Source organism: Pezoporus occidentalis, unplaced genomic scaffold, assembly GCF_034315485.1.
Source record: "Pezoporus occidentalis ecotype Australia unplaced genomic scaffold, CSIRO_AGI_Poc_V1 ctg38, whole genome shotgun sequence".
In the NCBI taxonomy this organism is placed as follows: domain Eukaryota; kingdom Metazoa; phylum Chordata; class Aves; order Psittaciformes; family Psittacidae; genus Pezoporus; species Pezoporus occidentalis.
Genome location: NW_026915702.1, coordinates 1,348,604 through 1,373,909, shown reverse-complemented (window position 1 = coordinate 1,373,909; position 25,306 = coordinate 1,348,604). Strand labels below are relative to the sequence as shown.

The following is a 25,306-nucleotide window of genomic DNA, read 5'->3' as shown; positions in this document are numbered from 1 at the left end:
CATGTAACCCCTCCTCAGCTGCATCACTAGAACTTAGCCTACTCTCATTCTCAAACTTGGACTGGGGAGGGGGCGGGAGAGAGATGGAGATGACCTCTCCAGCCAGTAAGCCTCAGGCTTGTCACAACCCTTTCTACAATAACTAATGCCTTGAAATCCAAGCAGCATTTGCTGGATTACTATAGAGAAACTTTATGAGCAGGAAAAGATAAGCTGCCTAGTTAGGAGATGATATAGTATTACATAATATAACTTAGCTTGTAATATCAATTTATATAATTCTGGTGCAAAATCCAGCCCAGCCAACCTCCAGCCAGACAGTCTCCAGGATGAGGGAGCCATTCAAATGATGCAATGGGCTGCATCACCCATCCCCACCTCCTCCTCCTCTACAGCCCCTGCTCCTGCCAGGACATGATGTACCCAGTTCTCCCCTGTCAAGTGTTTTGCCACACGTTTAATTATTGTTCTTTCCAGCTCCTGCTAGCCTTTGTTAACCTGAGATGTGTCAATTTGCCATTCGGGATTCCCAGCACCAACCCTATGCACTCCTCATACACACTCATCCAGTTATAATGCTTAAACCACCTGGGATCTTACTCTTCTTGAACCAAAGGCCCTTTTTCAAAGGGTTTTACAGTCTAAATGTCTCACTGGATTTGACTATAAGGCCAGATTTTACCATTTCTGGCCTTAAACAACAACTTCTTAGGAGAAGGTCAGCTACTTTGACACGAGCATTGTCTTTGGTGCAGAACAAAGAAATTGGTGCAATCATTTTGTCACAGCTCTCCCACAAAATTCTTTACAACACTTTACCCTTTGTAAAAAGATGATGAATGCAATAAGCAGCCAGACCTTACTTGTAATAGACTTGTCAGCAGTACATTGGCTTACTGTAGGGTAGTGGCATGTAATCTGCTGTTCTGAACTGTAACACCGAGCACTTACACAGCCTTTCATCCTCACAAAGCTTTACAAATATTAAGAGCCCAAAGGAGAGTTCAGAGCCTTCCCTCCTTAAAATTAACCTCCATGAAAATTAATTTACTGTGGCTAAGCCCCTCTCACTTCTCCATTCTCTTCTGATGAGTGTGTCAGTGGAAGTGCCTGGCACTAGGGCTCTCGGAAAGCAAACATTAAATCCTTCAACACAGGAAGGCACTTCACCACCCAGTGAGAGGAGAGAGCCAAAGGGCAAGTCTCGCATCCATTTACACCTCATCAAGTTTTGGGTTTGGCTCTCCAGTAGTTAAACATGCTCTTGAATGCATTCACACAGTGTTCATACATCACACCCTTCATACACTTCCAAGACAAAACTTCCCCAGCTCCCTAACTCTGCCACTGTCTATCACCATTGCTGACAAACAGAAGTGGGATGGATCCATCTCATCCAATTTCAGCCATCTACATGGTGGGACTTCTTGTGTGGTCAACAAGCACATGCAGAGGGTGGACTCGGTATGGGATATGATAGAAAGCAGGTTGGAGATGGCAGTGTTGGCCACTAGAGAAGCACGGCTCAGAGAGATGAATTCCATGCCGTTTCACACGCTGAAAGAAGCCCAACAGCTCAGATTCTAAAAACCCATCCTGTTTGCTTGTTTTAATTCAGACCAGGGTTTTCTTTAACCTGACCATTACATTCTGAACAGGCAGAAGTAGTTGACCCTTTTAAACACTGCTTCGAAAGCTGGCTTCACACCTTAATTACCCCTTAACATTGTAGTTTCATCTCAATCAACAAGTCTTTCTTCTCAGGGAGTTCTTTAGTGACGTTTATGCAGGCTGAAGTTAACTCCACAAGCAAAACAAAACCCCTAAAGATTCCTATTACTGCATCACTCCCTTTTCTTCACCATGGCCATAGCACCCCTTTCTCACAGAGCAGGAGGTATGCGAGACTGCTGAAAAAAACGTAATGAAACAAAGATTGTCCTCAAGGCTGTATAAAGTGTCACAATTCCCCCAGCAAGTTAAAACACAGCCCAGAAACTGGGCAAGTTTGAACTTGACATTACATTCACATGAATATGTGAATCATATTCACACCTAGCTCCAGCCTATGGAGTGGTGAGGCACATCCACCCAGTTGGGCTCCGCAGCTTGGAAGGAGGACTCAAGACTTCTCTTCTCCTTAGCATGTCCCTCCTATGACACCTGAGTTTCCTACACAGCCCTGTAGCAGAGACTTAAAAGTGTAATACAGGAATTAAGATTTAAATCTAGGCAAGTATCAGAAAGGGTTTAGCCCCTAACAAAAAGATGGAGAACCCCGCTTTCACCCAGGCATCCTTCCAAACTGCCAGGGTCTCCCAGCAATCAGAAGGACATTTCTGATGAACCCAGAAATCTGGGGTTTGGAGTTTTTAACCCTTCAGTTTCAAATCCTAACAAATTCACCTGCAAATCTCTACAGTTTCTCAAACAGATTTTAGACAAGAATTATCAGGAAATCTTTTCTTTCTTGTTTTCCAGTGAGCTCCTAAATCTTCTGAAAAATCCCCACCAGATTAAAGAGAAAATTGAAGAACATGGTGGTAAAGGATGTTTGTAAAGGTATTGGTATTGGTATTAGCATTAACTACAGTGTCTTGATGTTACTGAGTCATCCAGTCTTGTAGTTGCCCAACAGTAATATCTGGACAGGTTTAATCCACTTTCATAAAATGAATATTTTTCCATTAACTGCAATGAGCTTTCTATGAGGTTTTATAATTTTCCTCATATTTGCAGCCAAATAAATATAATTTGTCAAACTGAGAATGACTTTTATTACTACCAATCTACATGACAACTCTTCTTCACTATTTGTGACACAAAAATCTTACAGTTTAAGAGTCATCCATGAAGGGTTGTTTTTTGTGCTTTTTTTCTTTCTCTAGGAGTCTCACTCACTACAATAAATGCACATGTAATAGTATTTTAAGTGTAATAAACACACACACAACATGCTATGCGGCTGAACTTCTTTCGCTATCTGTGGCAGCACATCTGTGATTATTTTACACTACCCTACCAATATTCACCCCACTGCCTCATATCACTTCGCTTCCGCACAACATGAATCAGCTTTTGCAGGAGTTACGAGATGCCACTGTTTTCACCGTTGTCAATGATAATGCCTTTTCCTGAGGTTCTCCCTTCCAAAGCAGGAAACCCTATTTCAATATTCAATAAAAGCATTTAAAAATAACTTCTTTAACTTGTTCTTTTTTGTGACAAGACGTTTGCAGGTCACTGCATGTGCAAGATTGCAGGGGAGAACAGGATCACAGTGGTATTGGGCACATCTGCACCTCAACCCAAAAAAAGACCAATCCCTTAAATGCCTTGCTGAAGCAGGCTCTCAAGGCTTAAACCTGCAGTATTGAAGCCAAATAGCTTGAAATATGAAGCATTAACAGAGATGTCAGGCTTAAGGAAAAAATGTCAGTTTAATGCCAATATTCACAATCCCATATACTCCCATCAAAAGTAGAATTAATGGGCTACAGCTTTTTAACCATCAATATTTAAGTATCCTACACAAAGCCTGAGTACTTGCTTTGTTAACTACTGGGAATATAGCCCTTATCCACTCTTTCATATCAATAAAAAAGGTAAAAAGAGGCGTAGTGCCTCTCACTTATGATTTGATAGTTTTTTCCCTACCCCCACTTACGACTATAGTCATGAATTTCTGCATACAAAACTATAAAGGAGAAAACTCACTAAAGCCTCATGTTCTGTTGTTCAGTATTCAACAGTCAAAGCACAAAGCAAATAAGCAACCTTGCAGAGAGAACAGCGGCAAACTGGCTCCACATGACACATTTGGAAGGAGTTTCTAAATCCTGCTTTAGCCAAGAGCTGCAGGTGATGGCGATGCTGACTACTGAAGGGTCTTCCAAGACCACCCACATGATGACTCTCATCTGCCTTCCCTATGACAAGGAAAGCTTTTGGTACTGATGGAAGATGTTTCCCAAAGTGTTCAAAGATGCCGAATGCTCAGGCACAGTCCATGTACCATTGTGGCATCAGAATATGTTCCTGCTCATTGCAGGGGGGTTGGAATAGGGGAAGTTCAGGTTAGATATAAGGAAGAAGTTCTTTACTGTGAGGGTGCTGAGGCGCTGGCACAGGTTGCCCAGAGAGGTGGTAAATGCTCTGTCCCTGACAGTGTTAAAGGCCAGGTTGGATGGGGCTTGGGTGACACGGTCTAGAGTGAGGCATCCCTGCCCATGGCAGAGGGGCTGGAATTGGATGATCTTAAGGTCCTTTCCAACACAAACCAGTCTTTGATTCTATGAGAGGGTGACCTTCGACAGTCACTTCCAACCCAAACTTCCACCCAGCTGGGTGGCTCTCACCTACTCTCTACCCCAGTAACAGAGCAGCATCCAGACACATCAGCAGAGAATTGTCTGCACAAGGTCACTTCCATACTCACAAACTAGCTTTTGTTTTCAGGAATAGTAAATTTCAGTGCCTATTATTCACAAACATCAACTATACGATACATCTTATGCAAACTTTGTGTGCATATGGACACTAGATGAAGCCACCCAAGGAATCTCAGTACAGCATACTCTAATTCACACATGCTGGCACTGTAATAAGCCAAAATGTTCTCCAAGGGCAAGACCCATGCTTCACTACAAATACACTCAAGCTTTTTATTCAGAGCTACCCAGTCATTACAGTTGAGAAGGCCTGACAGTATCAAAATTTATCACAGTTCTAATTATAACTTTTAATATGCTGGATTTTATTCATTCCTCCTCTTTTTCAACCTTGATGTTTTATTCCCAGCTATTCAAGACTTAAGGCTCGTAAATGAAAAGAGAACCTTCTATTTTTTTATTTTTTTTTTGAGTACGTTGCCTATTCAGAAGGCAATCTGCACAAAGAGAGATCAGGGTGCAACTATTTAATAGCCCAGAACCAAATCCCAAGAAGGCAATTACCTACCATACCTGCAGCATCCCAACAGAAGTTTTAAAGCCACAGGGAAAATTGCTGTGCTTTGGTTCATGAAGGAATCAAGGCCATCAGGAGGTTCCAGACATCAGATGGACAACAACCAGATGAATCAACTGCCTCAAGGCAAGTGAGCAGACCTTGGCCCCAGGCAGCCTCTGCTCAACAGATGTACAAGCTGTCCCCAGGCTTTCCTTGAGCATTCAGATTTCCATCCCCTAAGATAACTTCTCCATCTTTATTTCTGCTCTTTGCCCTCTTTCTGAAGCCCTACACCAAAGCTGTACCAAATTTCAGTACTTTCTCAAGAACCAGCCATGTGAACCCACTTCTTGTCACATCCCCTCTTTATCAGATGCAAGGCAAGATGATAAATTTGGGTCCTTTTTTATATTCTCAAAGGACGGGACACAAGAAAAACCTCCTTTTGGGTACTCCTGAGGTGTGTAGAGTCAACAAAGTAGAACTACATTAGACATAAAACAGCAGAGTATGGTAAAATAATTTACCTCAGATGAAGACCTGAGCTGATAATTTCAGTGGGAAAAAAAACATATCGATGTACTTGAGAAAAATGAGACAGATGGAGCAAATGTTAAGGTAAATATTATAGCACATTTATCTATGAGGCTCCTCCAATCTGAGTGAACCATTTAGTGCAACATAAACATTTTGGGGAATCTGCAAATGCATCCTAGAGCCTGTGCATCTTCTTCCATATGCCCACTACAGTCACTGAGCTATCACTCTGAATCAAGTTTAACTCCTGCAGTTACAGTATCCAAAGGGAAAATACATCTTCAAGGATTCAGTTCACAAATTATCACCAAACTGCCCTCATCCTCACAGGGATCCCAGCGCATTCATCTGTAAGGCTCTGGGGAGACTTTAGAGTAGCTAAAGTGGGACTGCAGTTAAGAGGGAGAGGGACTTTTTACAAGGGCATGTAGGGACAGGACAAGTGGGAATGGCTTTAAATGAAAAGAGGGGAGATACAGATTAAACATTAGGCACAAACTTTTCCCTGTGAGGGTGCTGAGGCGCTGGCACAGGGTACCCAGAGAAGCTGTGACTGCCCCATCCCTGGCAGTGTTCAAGGCCAGGTTGGACACAGGGGCTTGGAGCAACCTGCTCTAGTGGAAGGTGTCCCTGCCCGTGGCAGAGGGTTGGAACAGGATGAGCTTTAAGGTCCCTTCCATCCCAACCCTACGATTCTACGTGGAGCAGTATAAAGGTAATACAGTTGTAGAAGTTGTCCATTTTAATCCAGTGAGGACCAGGACTATGCCAGATTAAATCATTAGAGGAATCAATATGGCCCATTTCATTGCATTTCCTCTACAGTAGCATAGTCCCATGACAGCATCCTGTCCAATCTGCTACACCAATAACATTTTCAGAGGCATATAAAAGGACATCATCAGTTCATCTTTAAAAGTCTGCTGAATGAATACAGAACAAAAGAAGCATTTTTACAAAAACCCACAAAAAGCAGCATGAAATGAACACCAACCTGACTTTACATTTAAATATTTATAAAGAACACCAGTCAATGCATTTTTTAAAACACTTCACATAAAGGAAAATCTTCAGTTTACTGGAAATAAAAGGTTAAAATTCAATAATATATCTCAGTTATATCAGAGCATTGACTCTGCAATTCACAGAATTCCCTAACTTTAATCCAGCAAGGTATTTAAGCATGAACTTCATCTTAAATAAGGCATTAGTTTTCCAACTTCAGTGGAATTATTCATGTGCTTAAAACCAGGTACATGCACAAGCGTTTTGCAGAGCTCCTGCTCCTGTTGGTTATCATTTCCATTAGGTGTGTGAGTTTTTCATGCAGCACGAAAACACTGTTATTATAGGGAAGTCTGGGCTCATCTGATCTTGTATCATTTTTCTGGCTTGTCACCTCCTCTACAATTTCCTACCAAATGCATTTTCTCCACATTTCCTTTTCTCCTTTGAAGATGTTACTGAGTGATTTGGCTTGCAAAGGCTTGCAGGGTACAGATGTAAAAAGCCCATCCCTCATTCCCTCATCATGATTGACCCAGCTCTGTGTCCTCTTGGTGTGTTCCTCACTCAAGCTATGGGGATGGATGAGTCTGAGCTCAGCTTTTCCCTTTCAGACTTTGACTTCTTTGGAGGCTGAGTTTTAAGTGCAGCCATGGAGAGATACAGTGAAATAAACCTTCAACATGGAAGGGAATACAAAATCTTCTCTACCAATATATATAGTCCCCAAAAAAAGAGGGCTAAGTGCTACAGGTATTAGTCACTTCTGCACGCCTATCACACATCACCACCACTTGTATCACAAGTGATTTGCACTCAAACTTGAACTCACATAATTTCCTTGAGACAGGATTTTAACCAAAGTGTTCACACTGACAGTAAATGTTTTTATAGTCAGAACATTAACTGTTACATTACATATACAATTACAAAGTAAGGACTCTCATAATGAAGAGCAGGTGTGTTTCTTTCCCTGAGCCTAATTAATCCTTGGGGGGAGGTAAAAATAGGAGTGTTCTTATTGACTTTCGGCTTTGCCAAAGCTGTATTTACTTTATGAAGATCATGACCAGACTCTGCTCCTAACAAACACAAATTTAACTCAGGAGTCTTCTTGTGTGAGGCAAAGAGTGCAAACCCAGAACCCACCAGACTGCAGAAAGACTGTGAACTCTTTCCTTCCCCCCTTAGCTGGATTTCAGTGTATGCTTTGCTGCCAATATCAAGCATTTCATTTGTTTGCTGACCAGATGGCTGAATATTTTCAAACAGGGAAAAAAAAAGCACCCCATAGCAAGTATAACTTTTTTTTTATATATATGCAATTTTTAGCTGAATCTTAATCGATACTCAACTTTGGGAATGCCACATGGTTTTATGACTATTCCATTCTAGGGGAAAATAAAAGAGAGACTGGTGACACCTGTAACATCAGAGGGAGGTCGCGTATAGAAGGTTTAGCTCAGGAACTTCTGCCTGACTTGCACTCACTTGCCCCAGGATAGGACCATGTCCTCTGTGAGTGTTTAACTGCATTATGTGTCTGAAATAACCCTGTTCATTGAGTAAAGCAAGATCTTAAATCACAGCCTGACAAGAAAAATATGTAACTGTATATTCTTATGAGGAAGCCTCATCCCATATTGCCCTCTTGGGTTGCCTCCAAGCCCACAGAGTCCGTTTCAACTGCAAGAATAACTCATAAATAAAATCAAGGACAAGCTAGCAGCCCAAGGCGGCCTGAGCTAAGCAAATGATAGAGAAAACACATCTCAGATTTAACTCACCCAGCAGCTGCATTCAGCTTCTAGACTCTTCCCTGTATTCACACTGTTAACTCTAATCAAAATGATTTCCAGCAGCAGGTTCAAACCCAACCCTGCTCAGTGCACACTCCTGAAGCCCAGATTTACCCATAGCGCTAAGGCTGCTTTTGAGACAGATACAAATCCAAATGTGTTAGCATTTTTAGCAGCCAGATAGAGCTACAAGCTTCCCATAGAGCCAAGGCTGGGTTGAGGTATGAGCTGGGGGGTGACAGCAATAGGCAGAGCTTTGGCTGCAGCACTATTAAACCCACTTCAAGGGGCAGGGTAACACGTTATTGCAATGGCTGTATCAGTCAAATCAGCACTGACCCATTAGCCCATAGGCTGGGAGAAAAGTCAGGACAAGGAAAAGCAGGCACAGCTCCCAAGATGTCCCTTGCTATTCGTTGCACCCATGAGATATGATCCAGTGTACAACATGAAGAAAGAACTGCATTCCTTGCTGGTTTTCCTGCTTGGGTAATGCAGCCAGCCTGTAATCATGCACATTGTAAGTAATCATAAATTGAAAACCCGCCTTCTTGCACTGGGAAATTAAATCCAAATACGAGGTCTAGCCCATTTGACAAACAGTTGCCATAAATTACAAACTGATCATTATATGCAAGCTTACATGTTAGGTTTAATCCTGCATGTATCATAGACAGAAATTTACACTGGCATGAACTTGATGTTAATTACTCCCTGGATAGGAAGGGACTCTGCTGTGTGATAACAGCCTTTGGTAGGAAGCTGTTACAAGGCAAAACAATAAAACTCTTTACTCGCAAATAGCTCTCCAGAACTAAGGACCAAGGCTGTGCTCCTGCTGCACTTCCATTTTAATTCAGCAGTTCAGAGGCAAAGATTTAGGTCCCTTCTCCAGTGTAACTAGGTCATTGCGGAGCCCTAGCTCCACCACTGCAATGTCCCAGCCTTATCAAAACACCTTCACCCCTGCAGCTTACAGACCGCTGCAAAACAACCTGGTAGCTTGTGTAACAGCTAATGTAATTCAGTTACAGCAGAGATTAATTCCACGGATGGGGCCAGATTAGTTCTATTTTACTTTAGATAACTACAAGTTGAGCATCTACAGGACATAAGCCATGGTACCTCTGTAGTCAGTGATGGAAAAGGGGAAGAAAAATCACACCATCCTTTCTGGGTGAAAAAAAATTAGGGTAATTGTCTCTGTGTCAACAACTAGACATTTAGGTCAGACTAGATCCCTGGTTTGTACAGTTAAGAGTGAGATAAGCCCTTTTCATGGTGTGAAATGCTGGTTCTGTCCAGTGCTCAGCTATTTCCACAACACCAGGATCTCATGCTTGGACTATGTGGATCACTGGAGCAAGTTTTCTGTTCACACTGGTTTTCTACTGTCTTGAAGAGCTACGAGGGTGCTACCTGCCCTCCTAACATGGTATTCAAGTAACTGTGTCCAGTTATAGTCATCACATGTCAAAGCTGCCTCCACTCATCTCTGTTGTGGAGGTACAGGACTACTGGGGGATTTCATCCATAACATCTATTGCAATGTCCCATCCTGTGCTGGACAAATCCATGCCAGGGAGCACACTAACAAACCTTGGGGTGTTTGGACAGTTTGAGGACCACAGCTCCTTGGGCCTGTCATGTTTATCAGGCTAGAGGCTGCCTATGACAGCAGGATATCATCCTAACAATTTACTTTGATTTCCAAACGTGTGTGCACAACGAGGTGCCATTTGGGCTCTTCATCAGCCTATTTACAGTGTAAATGTGAGACCTGAAGAATAGCAAAGTTTGTTAATCAAATTGTATTTCCAGTAACAGCCACGAAAAGCCTCCCCAAACTTTGAGTCAGGCATCATTGCTTCTACCCCATCAAATTCAAATGATTTATTTAAGTACCACAGGACTTTAAAACACTCCACAACTTCATTTAACTTCCCAGATTTTCACTTTACAGTGTTTACATTTTCCACCTCTTCTCTGCAATATTTCCCCCATCCCTTTTCCAATGAAAGCTGTGATTCCTGCATAACCACCCTATGAGGCTTTAAGGAAAGATTTTCCCTTGCTTAGCAAAGCAGTTCAAGAGATTAGCAGGTCAGTATTGCAATGGGCAATGCTGCAAACCAACTTCTTTTTCTTTTCTTATTTAAAGGCTGGAACTAAAAAAGCAATGATACCTCCAAGAAGCCAGCAAACATTTAAGTAGGATTAGCTTTAAGTGCAGTTAAAAACACTGCAAAGCAAAGAGATAGGGGAATTGATTCTTTTTTACATTATGGTTCCTTTTAGGTAGCGCGAATGGGAATCTAAGCATCGATCACAGCTATTTCAGTAGCAGCACAGAGCTCAGTGCTGAGCTATTTGTGATACCTGGTCTGTGCACCCCTAACAGGATGCTGTGACACTAACAGGACGTGTTGCTTTGGTGCAGGGTTGAGCAACGCCTCTGGATCCCCTGCCTCCCACTAACACAGAGCACAGTGGGCTTCCAGCCAAAAGAAGAAGAATTCAGAGCCCTGCTGAGTCCTATATTCAGCATCAAAACCAGGCATTAATCAGAGTCACCCTGTCTGGTCTTCTAGAAGAGGAGACAGTTGGCCTGGGTTCAGTGGTTACTTGAGCAGCTCTAGGGAAGACAATTATTACTTTACTAACCCAGACACTTGACATGCATCGCAAGGTAGAACAGGCTGCTCATCAGGCAGGTGCTTGCCAAGAAAGGTGTGGTGTGAAGAGATGAATCGCTTCTCCACTCCAGTTCTACTGAGCAGCCTCCCCACAGCATCCCAGACATGCACATCAGCTCACATTCCCTCCATGCAAGCATAAATCTTGCTGTTAGGAGTCTGGTTAGGGGCCCTGTTTCCTTCCTTTCAAGAGAAGTCTGAATTTTTTGGATGAAATAAGACCAAACAAAAGAGAGAAGAAAAGAACCGCCTTGGGAAATCTTTCCTTTTCTTCGTTTGCTTTAAGGAACCACAGAGCTGGAGATGAAAAGCAGCTAAGCAGAAACAAGCAGCATTTGATCAGTGCTGTTGACCCGCCAGCAGGAGGGAGCCATGGATATAAAAGCCTCGTAAAAAAATCAGGAACCATCCATTTCTGACGTGCTTCTCCCACAAGACACGGCACCTCCCCTACGTGTGTATAACACATGGCTGGCCTGTGCGGAGACCTTGCTTTGAGAAACTTCAGAGAGTAAGGACAAAACCAGAAGGATTTCACATGCCACAAGATACGCTATGGGAAATTAACACTTTAAGAGTCAACAGTTGAAGTCTGAATCACCTTTACTCTTCAGTTTGCTGTTGGAAACCTCCACCTCAGTGCATTGTAGTTTTCTGCAATTTAGACACTGATTTCTCTACTGTTAAATGCACACTGTACTTTATCAAGACAGCAGCAATTATGCTAATAGCCTCTTCAGGTTTTGCACTCCCCATCCCTTCTTCCTCTAGCTTGGTTATCTGATGCATTTCGATTTCCTGACCGTATTCATCACATCAGAAATACCTCTAAGCACGTTCAGGTGAGTTCTAACCTCAGAGGGAAAGGTCACCCTTTCCCCAGAGAAGGGCTTTTTCATCAAATTGGATTATAAGATTAGCATTAGTAACACACATTGGTGACTATTACATAGAAAATAGCTCTTTTGGCTGTGTCTCCCTAGTAACTAGAAGAGGGCTAGGGATCTGCCCAGTGTCATGGACCAGCTTACCCTGTTTTGGTGAATCTCTTCTCCTGATGCTCCTGTACTCGATAGGATGGGCATAACCTTTTAACCAAACACCCACAGCCACTTTCCTGTGGATCATCACTGTAAAATATATAAACCTCTAAGGTGGAACAAAATCTAAACAACTGAAAATCAAGCTTCCCAGCATTTTCACCACCAAACAATACAGCTCCTATCATTTTCTGCAGGTACTTTCCTGTAATCTTCAAGTATCACCACAAACCATCTGTGTTATGTGTTGTATTTTTTGACCATAAAACACTAACAGATAAGAGAGGTTAATGCCACACCAGCAAGGGAAAACAGGATGAGTGATTTGCCCTCTCTTTGTAGCTGTAAAAACTCTCTGTTAAAGGAATCTCCTAGCTGGGAATAGCCCATCATCTGGGATGATATTTTTTCCATTTAAAAGATATCTTACCACCAGCAAACACCTTTCCGTGCGGAGACAGTGCTTGCATCTCTAAAGCCAGAGCACATACCTCCACAACAGAGCAGCAGTTCTTTCACACCTTCAGCACACACACCTGTTTTCCTTCTCCCTACATCAGGAAATGCAAGCCCTTTGCTATTATTTCAGTGTAAATCCAGGCTAGCTCTATCCAATCAAAATGTTATGTTCTAGGAATAAACTAACAGGTACCAGACTCCTGCACTAATTCTAGCCCCCCAGCGACTAAACACTGAGCGTTCTTTGCCACTCACCCAGCTGAAGACTCACCGTTCTCCTCTTTCTGTTCCTTTTCCTTTTTAACCCTGGCAGGTTAGTTTTCAGGTGAATCAGTGTTTGCTCTGACTCAGCACAGTAACAGGATCATCAGGACCAAAACAGAGGAGCCAGCAGCTTAGCTGCACATGTCATCTTAGATCATCTCAAATCAGCTGTGAGCCCGCATCCCAAGCATGCAGCGATTACTGTCTGGCGCTATTGATCAAGGTGAGGATCACAATGCTGGTGAAACAAGGTCATTATTAGATTAAGCTAATGCTTTGTAATTGAAAGGGGGTTGTTTGGGTTTTTTAAAAGGCAGTTGTTGAAAAAAAGGGGTCTTTAAATTTTCCTCTTCTTCAAAACCAGAGATTTTCTCTTTCAAAAGACTGAAAACCAGCAACCAAAACCTAAACAGATTTTCAGGTCCAAGATATGAACTAAAACAGGGGAAGGACACTCTTTTCCAAGGAAGTGTGTTAGGAAAGACATAGACATGCCGGATACCAGCACAAGACCTTCACAGCAAAAGGTCTGATAAATCTTGGCAATGTCTGGGAGACATGTGGGACCTGTTCCCAAACACTGCTTCTTTCCCATCTATCTCAAGCATGAGGGGTTCAAGGCTGCTTTTCTCATTACCAGCCTTCATCTGTTCTCCACTTTTTAAATTGTTGCCCAACTTAACTGGTGCTTACCACTTCCTTCAGCAGGCACTGACAGCAACAGACACATATGGCATAAGGGAAGCCTGCTCTGATGGCATCTCCCCATTGCCCACAGAGCAAGTCCCAATAACCCCTGGCTCTGCCCCAAGGCTGTTCCAGTCTGTGGGAGCCCTGCCAATGCCTTCACAAGGACAAGACTCACAGGGCAAGGCGTCCCTGTCAAGCTGGCATAAAGCAATGCACAGCACCGCTGAAGCTTTCTCAGCCACCCCCCCCAACCACTGCATTCACTTATCCTGACACGCAGCTCGCTGATGGTCCCTGTTGGCACCATGTGTGGATATCAGGAAACCCAGCAGAGCTCCTGTCCCTGCTCAACCTCTCTAAATCTACTAAAGCTTTGAGGAACAAAGAGGTAAAAAAAGAAGAGAAAATCATGGGCTTCTTTACAGATGATAGATACTCATCCCGAGTGATCAAGCGGTGTTTGATGGTGGAAGAAATGCAATCCTGCATTGGTTTAATGTCTACTACTATTTTGAGTTTATGGTCTGTTACAGCAGTTTCCGCCGTGCCCAGTTTTGTTATTCCTGAATCATTACAACCATGGCTCACTTTCCATTTCTTATACCAGCATCTGTCTTCCTTCTCCATTTTCAAGTTCTGACACCTCACCAATTTCTCCTGTGCTTCCCCATTATGTGCTGTGGTGGCGATGCTTTCTGTGCTCCAGCATCTGTCTTCTCACCTTTCCTGTACCTGTTTCCACTCCATTGACTTGTCAGCAGTTTTATGGCATGGTTTTGGCTGCACTTTCCTTATCTTTATGAGCTTCCATCACCACAAATGGAAGCTGTACAATTTCTCTTTTTGCCTCAAAGGCACAACTCCGTGTAGCAAGAGGTGATAAAAATAATACAGCTATCTAGGAATCTTTTCAGTGCCTCTTCTGCTATGAACTGTTCGTAAATTAAGAGTCTAAGATGTTTCAGGGTGTTTAGGAACCAGGGAATACAACAGTGGATCACCCCAGCAGCTGGTGTAGATAGCTCCTGCTCTGCTGCCAAAATAGCCAGTGCTGATGTTTCAAAGAACAGGACAAGGATACCAACAAGGGACAGCAAGGGAACTGACTCAGGAGAATTCCTGTTTAGCAATGGCTAATCCCTTCAGAGATTGTAAGGCCAACAGAGACCAAATGAATCCCAGAGATCAAGAAGTCACAGTTACATGAAAATAAAAAAGTATTAGCTTTTAAAAGTAATAACATTGAGCCAAGTGCACAGAGAGCCTTTTTCTTTCTACCCTATCCTAAAGATTTGCATCTCAATGATTTTCCCTACCCCCTGCATTAATGCACCTTCTTCTTTCTCTTCCTCCCTCAAGTTATTCCCTTCTTACCTAGGCAGCACCACCCTGAGACCCTTGCATGTGAATTAACCAGTTAAACATTCACAGTTTCTGAATCCTAGTGATGTTTTTCATTATCTGTCCAACTCATTTCACCAGGAGCACACAGGCTGTCTCCAGAGAGCCATCCAAATCCCTTCTCCCTAGCAGGTTACAATTCGCTTACAACAGAAGAGGGTTTTAGATACTCAGATTCCTTCCAGCAGATATCCCTGCTACTCCTGCCATGCACATTTGGTGCCAAGCATGATGACTTAGATAACATCCTTCCAAGACTGACACATATCTCCTCTCCATCCTTCACATGCAATGACAGAACTTCACCTCATTTCCCAGGCTGCTTCGCTTAGTACCTAGTATCTTGAATTATTATACTAATATACTTAAAATACTTCACACTTGACTTAGATACACCCCATTTTAACCTTTCCTTATCATGAAATCTGACATTATTTCAACACGCTTAGTCCACTACACTTACCTAGTTTCAATTTCATGCTTCCCCTCCCTCCTTAAGACTTTGTTGGCTTTGTCTTGCAAGTGATCTGTTCAACTAAATTTCTCCTAGTGTCATTATCATTTCCAGAAGTATTTCAGCACACTAGTACAAAAATACTTTCCCTTACAGAAGGCATTTAGCATTACCTTTCCTATTCACTCTATAATTCCATATTTGGTTCTTTGCCTACTGAAACAACAGGTAAACCATCCAGCGTAGCAGAAAAACATTTATTATCTGTATCAAAACCATATGTGTTTGCCCTCAATCTGCACAGTAACTGAGACTCAGGGTATATGAAAGAAAACACTTTTGCCAGCAGCTCAGATACTCCATATCTCTCTTTGCAAACAATTTGCCTGAATGGGAAGCAAGAGAAGAGTCACGAATCATTCAGCATTGTTGGCTTTTCTATGATTGCAAAAACAACAGAGGGAAGGAATGATGAAATGAAGAAAAGATCCATTTAGGCTGGGTATCAGTTAAAATGTCCTAAAAGCAAAACCTGTTCAGATTTGGGCAAGTCTCTACGGGGGAACCAAAGAAGATGAATTTAGTTGGAAAGTTAAGAAAAAGCACCAAACACTGGAAAATAAGATGTAACATCCCCAAAGTGCCAGGGGGAATGGCAATAAATATCAGTTCCAACATAACAGCTGAATTTGTATTTAATGCCAGTGAAAACCATGGGTGTCGTCAACTCCACTTCAAGTCATATTTTATGCAACACATGAAACTTGTGCATTAGTATCTCATCCATCATTGGCATAAGCAGAAGGAGTTCACCAAGAAGTTACTCTTCTACCACTGTCCTAATCTGAGTTATCAAGTCACCAGAAATATAGGATACAGCAGTGGGTCTCCCCAGATTCTGCACCCCAGAGGTACCCTGGGCATCCAACCTCCATCTCTTGAGGATGTACTTAACTCCCCTCCACACAGGCTGCTGGCATCAGAGAGCTCAGAGAAAGCTTGTGATATGCATGGTCATCACAGCCTGCATGGAACACTGTTATTCCAGAAGCTTATGGCTATATCAATTTCCTCCAAAACTCACAGGAACATTCATTCAAGATGCTTGTACATTTGTTCTGCGGCACAAACCCAGCTTTCCTAAACCCAACGTGCTGAACTACTACAGTCCTGATGAAAGGAGCCAGTGACAAAAAGGTTTCTGGAAAGTGACTTTGCTATACATTATTATTTTTACTATGTATGTAATCAGAGCACCATGGAGCCTCAGGCATAGCCAGAGCTCCCACTGCTCCAACTGCTGTACCAGCACAGAGAGCTCACAAACTGGCAGCCATCCGTAGTTCTCCAAACAGCGAGGAAACAGCAAAACAAGCTGTCAAGGAAGGGAGGGGAAAGAAGTGCAGCTAAAGGACAGATCCCCTATAGGTTCAAAATGAACTCTCTGCCAGTCCATTAAGCCTTGGGCTTCTCAAGCCTTTCGGGTACAAAACAATAAGACCTTTACAAGCCTCCCAAGGACTGCAGTATCCTCTAACAGGCTGTTGTTTCTCATTGCGTGAGTCCATCCCTGTCTGATTCTACCCAAACCAGAGTCAGTCACTGTGGGAGCTGTCATGATTTTAATGGCAATACACCCAGATGACTCGAATTAAGCTGAATTAGGTCAAATGGCAAAGTCTTTGAGACCAACACATAATAGCCAGATATTAGCCATGTTCTAATGGCTTCTGCTCTTCCCTTTTGCAGACCAGCTGATGAGATACACTGAGGGTTTGCAAGCATTTTGTCTCTTCTCCCTCCAGCCGTGTTTGTAATTATATTCCCTGGGACATACAGTTGCATGGCTGCACACACACACCAGCACGAGTACAGTACAGCTTTTTAGCCATGTGACTGAGGGATGGTTCTCTCTCAAGGAGTATTCAAGTGAAACTAAATCAAAACAACATTGTCCATCCTTCTGAACAGAAAGCAAAAGCACTTGGGTCCAAAGGGGCACAGAAGTGGGGCTCAGGAGGGAATTTGCACACCTAAAGCCTGATTCATGATGCTCAAAATACCTCTGCTGAGATTCTTCTATCACCTTTAATTATCTGAAGAGGTTCATTTCTTTTAAGCAAAGCCTTCAGGATGAGATCAGCTGTGAAAGGCCTGTTTCCTTCACTGGCTGAAAAGGGAGATACGTAATTTAAAGCAGTGGCTACATAAATCCCCCTGAGGATGACTGATGCTTAGGAGAAACATGCCCAAACATATCCTGCATGTCCCCCCTACTGCAAGATTTCCCATGTGAGACAGGCACTGAGCTCTCCCACTGAGGCTCTGCTACTTGGAAGACAGAAAGTAGATTCAATAGCCAAAAGGGAATATTCCCTTGGTCAGGGATATCTTCTTTCACTATGGGCTCCTGCACCCCCAGCCAAAGAATTCCCACACTGCAATAGCACACAAGCATAGATCAGGACCTTGTGCCAGCCAATCTGGCTGCAGTCACCCACCCTAACCCAGGCTGAGAATATACAACTTATCCCTTGCTAACCAGTGCAACTGCAGTAGGAGAGGTGAGGAAGCTCTGCTCCTGGAGCATCCTCACAGTGGTGGGAGAAAGAGGGCTGAACGCTGACAACCCACTTACAGGTTTCTGCTTGCTAGAGCAGCACCCTGAACACCAAGACCTGTCTGGAAAGGGGGTACCCAGCTTCCACACCTCTACACCTAGATTTAAAACACAAGAAAGATTCACTCACTCGTTTAAAGTAGCAGAGAGGCTCTCCCTGCATGTAGGAGTGAGGATGGAAACCCTGGAGCACAGCTTCAGCCCTGGTCCCCTCCATCAGGGCTCCTTTTGGGCCACCCGGAGCCGGGCATCCCTGTCCCGCTGGGCAAAGTGGTCCCTGCTCTCTACAGTAACGGGTCTTTGCAGCAGGAGAGGCAGAAAGTTTCTCTGCCCATGTCACGCACACGGGGACACTCCGGGCTAACATGGGGTGGGACGACACAGCTTCACCTCCTCCACCATCCCTGTTCTTCGCACTGATTTAACACGGTATTTAGGGAAGCAGCGAGGCTCGCCGAGTACCGCTTGTTTGGAGGCGGCTCTGCCGTTTCCACGCACCGGAGAGAGCAGCGACAACGGGGGAGGGACGAATTCGGCACCGACGGCTATAAAGGGACCAGTAAATGCGTGATGCAGGGTCTCGGCCGTCCCTCAGAGCCCCGATAGCACCACGGCGGAGGGTCCTTCACCCTAATGTCGTCCCACAAACAGCCCGGAAAGGGGCAGAGGAGAACAACAACCAGCAATAACCCCTTCCTGACGTGCCACCCCCCATCCGAGCCAGCGCATCCCACACACACCCCCTACGGAAAGGGAAAACCCCGGAGGAGGAGGCAAATCTCACCTCTTCGCAGGGCGGCAGCTGCAGGGCGGCCGCTTGCCAGCCCAGCAGCCAGCAGCAGCACACCCAGGCGCTGCCCGGGTACCCCCGCTCCGCTCCGGCCCGCCGCATCCTCATTATCTTCATCTTCATCCTCATCCTCACCATCCGCGCGCACCCTCGGCCGGCCCGGGCGGGTATCACCGTCCGCTGCTCCTGCCCCGGCCGCGGCCGGAGGGTCGAGCTGCCCCTGGCCCTGTGCCCCGCCTGCACCCGGGCATAACCCCGGGGCTGGCACCGACGGCAGCGGCCCCGGCGGCCGCCCGCTCCCGGCAGCCGGCACCGCCAAAGCCGGGAGGAGGGGCCGGGAGGAGGAGGAGGAGGAGGAGGAGGAAGGTAGCGCAGGCGCATGTTGCCGAGACTCGTCCAGCCCCGGCATGGCAAGGGGGAGCGCGGCAGCACTCCCAGGTTGCATGGCCCCAGCCCCAAAGGTTGTGGGGCAGGAGCGAGAGCGAGGGGTGAAATCCCGCAGCTCTTCCCCGGCCCCGAAAGGCTCTACTGGGATAAGTCCCCCAGTCCAGGCCCTCCTGTGGGGTGCCCCATCCTTGTGCATGGCAGCCCCGGTGATGCGGGGTGCTTGGACCTATCTCCCTGCCAAGGATGCCCCTGTCTCCCCTGTAAGGATGCTGCCATCTGGGATGTATGGTAGATGTGAGGTGTGGGATGTAAGGATCGCTCACCTTCTCACCAGAGCATGACAGCGACCCTCCTCTGAGGGATGAGAGAGCAGCTTGTTCATGGCCTGATCCAAGTTATTATTATCCCAGAATTATGCAGGCTTCCTTCTCCGTGGCTGCCTTTCAGCCCGGATTTTACCTCCCGTTCCCCAGCAACATCCAGCTACTTATTCCTAATGAGGTGTTTTACTGCCTCTGCCTCTCTGCCATCTCTGACAGACCGGCTCACATCCCTGCTCCCTCCTGCCTCTTCCCTCCTTTCTGCCTCTTCTTATCTAACCAGCAGAACCCAGCACAGTGTGTAGCTGTCCCTGTTGAGCTACCTTTTCGTACCCCAATACCCACCCCTTTATTTTATACTTCTAATTGATTGAGTGACCTTTCTTTTTGCAGTTTTACTGCAATGCCAGCTCACCGCGATCCAGGTTTGACTCAGCCTTTATTCACCTCTTGAAAAGAGATGAGCCCTATAAGGGGAGAGTCATCTCTTTGCCTGCGTCATGTAACCCCTCTCTCTATCCCTGACTGGTGTCATCACTGTGGCTGTGTGCTAACACAAAAATGGTTTCATTTGCTCATTTTATATCATTTGAAGACCTTGCTGGAGCAGTCAGGAAGGGAGCTCTGTGACACTGCTAACAGAGGCTAATCTGAAATCTCCCTTTGTCCTCATACTGAGCCTTGCTCTGCTTTCAGCTGTAGCTGGAGGAAGGAAAATGGGTTATCGGTTCTTCCACCAGTGGTCCCCATCCGTCCCCAGGGTGCCAAATGAAGCAGCTACTGAAAACCATTGCACAAAAAAAAAGTCATATTTCCAGAAAAAGTGGAGAAAATGATATATAAACTATGATACTGCTCTATGTTTTGCGCTCCTGGATCAGGTAAATCAGTCCCAAAGACTCACTGCTCACCTTAATTGGGATGAAATCCAGTATCTGAGGAGCACTGATTATAACTGGAGCAGCGCTTCTGTTTGCGTCTGCTAAAATAGAACACAAAGCTGCAGGCACTCCTAGACATGCATCAAGAGACTCACACGGAAAATACATGGAATACAATTATTGGTTGGATTCAGCATGTCTTTCATACAAGGAAAACAGGTATGGAGGTCAGCTTCTAGAAAAGTGCACTTCTTGCTGCAGTTGTTGGCTTTGAATAAGAATTCGGGGTGGGAAGCAGACCTGGCAGGGGCTGTTGGTAGAACTGCTTGCAGTGCAAGGGTGGCTGTTCTCAACCTACAACCCAGGGACCCAAGGAGGCAACAGAGCCACTAATACAACAATGGCAGGAGTCAGTTCAAGCAAGCAGGTATCCTGTATGGCATGGGGACGGGTGAGGAAAGGGGGTACCAGTGGGTGCTTTTCCGCTGCTCTGTCCCCCTTTTGTTGCACTAAATTATACTTAAACTTCAGAATAGGAAGAACCCAGTTTACAACTAAAAGGGTAAATACTCATCCTCAATGCTCGCTGTATGTTTCCAGGAGCTATTTACTCTTCTCTGTGGGATTTGCTGTCTTCCTAGCAAGAAAAATCACTACAATCTGAGATTACTTCATTTTTTTTTTCTTGCTTTATGTTTCCAAATGACAGAAGGTCCAGAAATTTCTTGAGCTTTAAAAGCAAGGCTGCCACTTTGGGTGCTGCTCTGTTTGAACAGGCTCCGAAATGCCTCTGATATTAAATCCTGCAAATCTCACCTGAAGGCAGCATGGCAAAAATCCTGCAGTGCAAAGTAAGCATGAGGACAGCAGAAAAAGAACAAGTATGCTGTTTTAAAAGTTAATGACCTTAGATAGACATGAACAGATGAGGTAGAGGAAAGTAGTGTGGGATTTGGGAAGCCTCATGTAACTTTAACACCAAAGAAGAAGTAACACCTATACATAACATCTATATATAAGACAGCAGAGTTAAAGGATTTCGAGATCTAGTAAAAGCAGATAGCAGGCAGTTAAACTGGGATTTTCAATGCCTGTACCTGAAATCTGGACCTAATATTGTGAGTCAAATTGGAGGATACAAAAGTAATTCAGAAGACTCATGCAATCCGAGTTACAAACCATTGCCCTGCTCTACTCCATTAAAACACAAAAGAAAAGGAAAGGAGAAAGTTAAGTCGTAAGTGATAATTTATATTGTAACAACCATGAAATGTGTTTCAAGCTACATCTCCAGAACTGCCTGTGTTTTATTGCACCTCTCTATTAGTCCAGTGTAAGTTAAAGATGCATTTAAAAGTGAACCTTTGTACTGTTGTTGTAAGCTGTGCCCAGAAAAACACAACAGCTCTCAAGCATTTAGGGTCCACATCTGTAAACAGTTCTTTCTGACATCAGTGAGATGCTGAAAGTTAACGATGGACATTCATGTTTGCACAGCTCAAGCCCTAGGTTTCTCCATGGCACCAAAGCAGCCATATGTTGCTAATGTTAATGACACCAAGTGAAAGAGAAAATTAAATGGTTGCCAGCTACTGTTTGGATGACAGCAATTAGTGACTGCACTTGGGATTAGTCAGGCTTGTGGGCTGACATTGGCTTGTGGGGGAATACATCACAGGGTAAGTGAAACTATTAACCCTTGTTCCCTCTGCCGGCTTCTAATGACAGCTCCATAAAGACTTTTGCCTGCATTCACCTTTCACTGCAGCTTTTGGGAAAAATAATCAGTATAAAGCAATTTCATGGAGTTTCTTCACTGGAACTCATTCTCCAATGTTGGTGACTCTTCATGTGGTTAAATGATGTCATTATGTACAAGGGTAACTAATTTTCCCACAGAAGATAACGTGTTCCTTTAATTTGCTTACACATCTGTCTGCGGGCTTTACCATAGTATGTTTTGCTCAGGCATAAAATCATAGAATCATAGAATGGTTTGGGTTGGAAAGGTCCTTAAGATCATCCAGTTCCAATCCCCTGCCATGGGCAGGGACACCTCACACTAGACCATGTCGCCCAAGGCTCTGTCCAGCCCAGCCTTGAACACTGCCAGGGATGGAGCATTCACTACTACCTTGAGCAGTCTGTGCCAGTGCCTCACCACCTTTACAGTAAAGAACTTCTTCCTTACTGAACTTCCCCTGTTTAAGTTTTAACCTGTTACCCCTTCTCCTATCACTACTGTCCTTAATGAAGGGTCCTTTGCCAGCATCCTTGTAGGACCCCTTCAGATACTGGAAGGCATCTCCTTTTTCTATGGACTATATATTTTCCCATATAACCTGGTCATCTGTGCATGGGGGTATACTTCATCTGAGATAAAAATTAACGCTCTTTAAAGATATCATGTCATGCTTGTGCTTTGCTAAGTGCAGTTAAAGATAGCCTTAATACGCTCTTGCTCATGCCCACATTCTTAGGTTTAGATTCCCAAACCCTTCAAGCTCTTTGGAAATTCAATATACATACAGTAAAAGAATGTTTCATACCTGTGTCTTTGGTCCATCTCTGACCTACTTAGATACCAATTTTACTTTCAAGTCATTCAAGGACCATCATGAGTCTATCCTAGGACAAGTCAAAGAGTCATTGTGAGAAAGTTGATGCATCAGGATGGAGGCTAAGCAGCCACTATAAAAATGGGTAATATTTGCTGTGGGATCCTGTAGCCCATGGAAGAGCCTGATGCTGGGATTCATCTCACTTTATCACTCACAGCTTGGGGTGCTTTCACCCTGACCTAAAAAAGAAGTTATAAACATGTGAGATATCTTTTTTAAAGGGTACCTGTAGGTGTCCAGAGCTGGAAGTGATGATAGCACTCATCAGACATGTTTTAATCGCCTATTTTAGGAGGAGCTGAATGTCTTTTCTCTCCATTAACTGCATAGGTAGCTCAGATATGGACACATGGTCAAATGAAGACCACCCTAGATAATTTTCTGCTGCCTGGCATCCTCTTCAAACAAGTTTCATGTCCTCCACCTTTATGTGTGTATTAAGTGGTACATGTCTGACTGGTCTCTGCAACACACTCTACAGCTCCACTTGCACCTAAACCAGAGAACAGCACAGTGAGAAGGACCTGGAACAGTGGTTGATGGGTGTCGTGGTTTAAACCCAGTCAGGTAACTCATTCACTCACTCCCCCCCTTCTTTATCTTCTTTATCAGGTAGCCTTTTTTATCAGGCTACCTGATATGGTTGTGCAGGCTTCATCACGCAGCTGTAGCATCCTGATGCAAAAAACTCTGGAAATCTCAAAACCCTGGAAAAAGGCGTTCTGTTTAAAGAAAAGTCAGGATCAGCTTGTGCTTCCTTTCTGCAATTCTCAGTCCCATGTGTAACACTCAGCATTTATCCCTTCTCCTCCTTTCTTAATACCCTTGTTCCTCAAAGCTGTATTTTCACTTCTTCTCCCAGGAGATGTTTGCAGTGCCTGTATTCTGGTTGTCTAGCAAACTTCACCTTATGGATCCCCTTTAAACCTCTGGGAGCCTCCCAGACGTGATTTCTTTGTTCATTCTTTCTCTCATTGGGACTTCAGTTGAATTTCCCTGTAAATCTTGCTGATGGCCTGGCACTAGAAGAGCTCCTTGAATACATACTATGCAATGTTAGCTTTGCAAAGGTTGGATAGAAAAGACGCAAAGCACTCCTGCACCATTTTAATCCACAGACCTGGAGAAGAGAGGTTAGAGAGGTAAGCTGCCTGCTTGAATCACAAGAAATTCAGCTGTAAGAGAAGAATCTATCTGCTTTTGAGTTAGCCACATCTGACAGCTGACATGATCTGGCAGCTCCTTTGTTGCTTTTTAAGGGAAAAATCCCCATTTTCAGCTTTAAGATGTACAGACCATCTGATTTTCAACCCCCCAGTGCATATAGAATAAAAAGCTGTTATCACTGCATTAAAACCAGTTAACATGTTTGTTTTGAGTAAAGAGGAAAGCAGCGGTAAATATTTCCAAGATAGCTGATGACAGACAGCAGGATTGTCATCCAAAGTCTTTTACTGTTGCTATTAGAGTTTCCTAGCCGTTCATCCACAGATGCCTTTTCCCAGCAGACCTATTTATCTGCTATCGGGTAGCTAAAGTGTCTTGAGTAATGAGGATTCTCCTGACTTTGTGTGCAAAACTGAGCTCTGAGGGACCCGTTGTGACATGGTTATGTCCAAAGAGGACACACAATCTGGGGGGGGGGGGGGGGGGGGGAGGGCCGGGCTTGGGTGAGCAATCTGGAAAGATATGTAGCTGTACTTATAGAGTGCTAAGTGCAGCTATTAGAAAGCTAAGATCTATAAGCTCTGTCTGTGTTGATTCGCTGTGTGAACTAGGTTAGGATGAATGACACTGAATAAACAGCTTTCTGCAGTAGAGAAAGGTTATTTGGGCTAATGCTGTTTTCATTTTTACAGTGATGCTGGGCACACTGAGGCCGATCATCTTCACTGCAGGTTAGCAAGGCTCTGCAAGTGCACATCTAAATTAGATAGTAGGAAGAAGTTCTTCCCTGTGAGGGTGCTGAGGCGCTGGCACAGGGTACCCAGAGAAGCTGTGGCTGCCCCATCCCTGGCAGTGTTCAAGGCCAGGTTGGACACAGGGGCTTGAAGCAACCTGCTCTAGTGGAAGGTGTCCCTGCCCATGGCAGGGATTGGAACTGGATGAGCTTTAAGGTCCCTTCCATCCCAAACCAGTCTGGGATTCTATGGTGGTACCCCTTGGGAAGAAAATGGGCTCATATTTTCTATTGACCAGCTTGAGCTTGATGAAGACTTTTGCAATTAAAAAGCTGTATTTTCAAGGATCTTCTCAAAGTTCTTTCTGCTTCCCTGGAATCAATGACAACATCTCCTCACTCTTCAAAAGCTTCGAAGAAAGCAATGCCTGGCTCTCCCAGGGCAATAGGTGGGAGCCATATTGAGCCAATATTAAAATGCTTTGAAAGTCC

At 44.3% G+C, this 25,306-nt stretch overlaps 1 protein-coding gene across 1 annotated transcript in view; it reads right to left on the bottom strand.

Moving 5' to 3' along the window:
• Positions 1-19,124, bottom strand: part of ELAPOR2 (endosome-lysosome associated apoptosis and autophagy regulator family member 2) — a 100,207-nt gene extending 81,083 nt beyond the window's left edge. Inside the window, exon 1 of the mRNA XM_062631899.1 lies at positions 18,700-19,124. Coding sequence (XP_062487883.1) covers positions 18,700-19,086 — 387 coding nt within the window. The 5' untranslated portion in view covers positions 19,087-19,124. The remainder of the gene's footprint in view (positions 1-18,699) is intronic.
• Between the last annotated feature and the right edge of the window lie 6,182 nt (positions 19,125-25,306).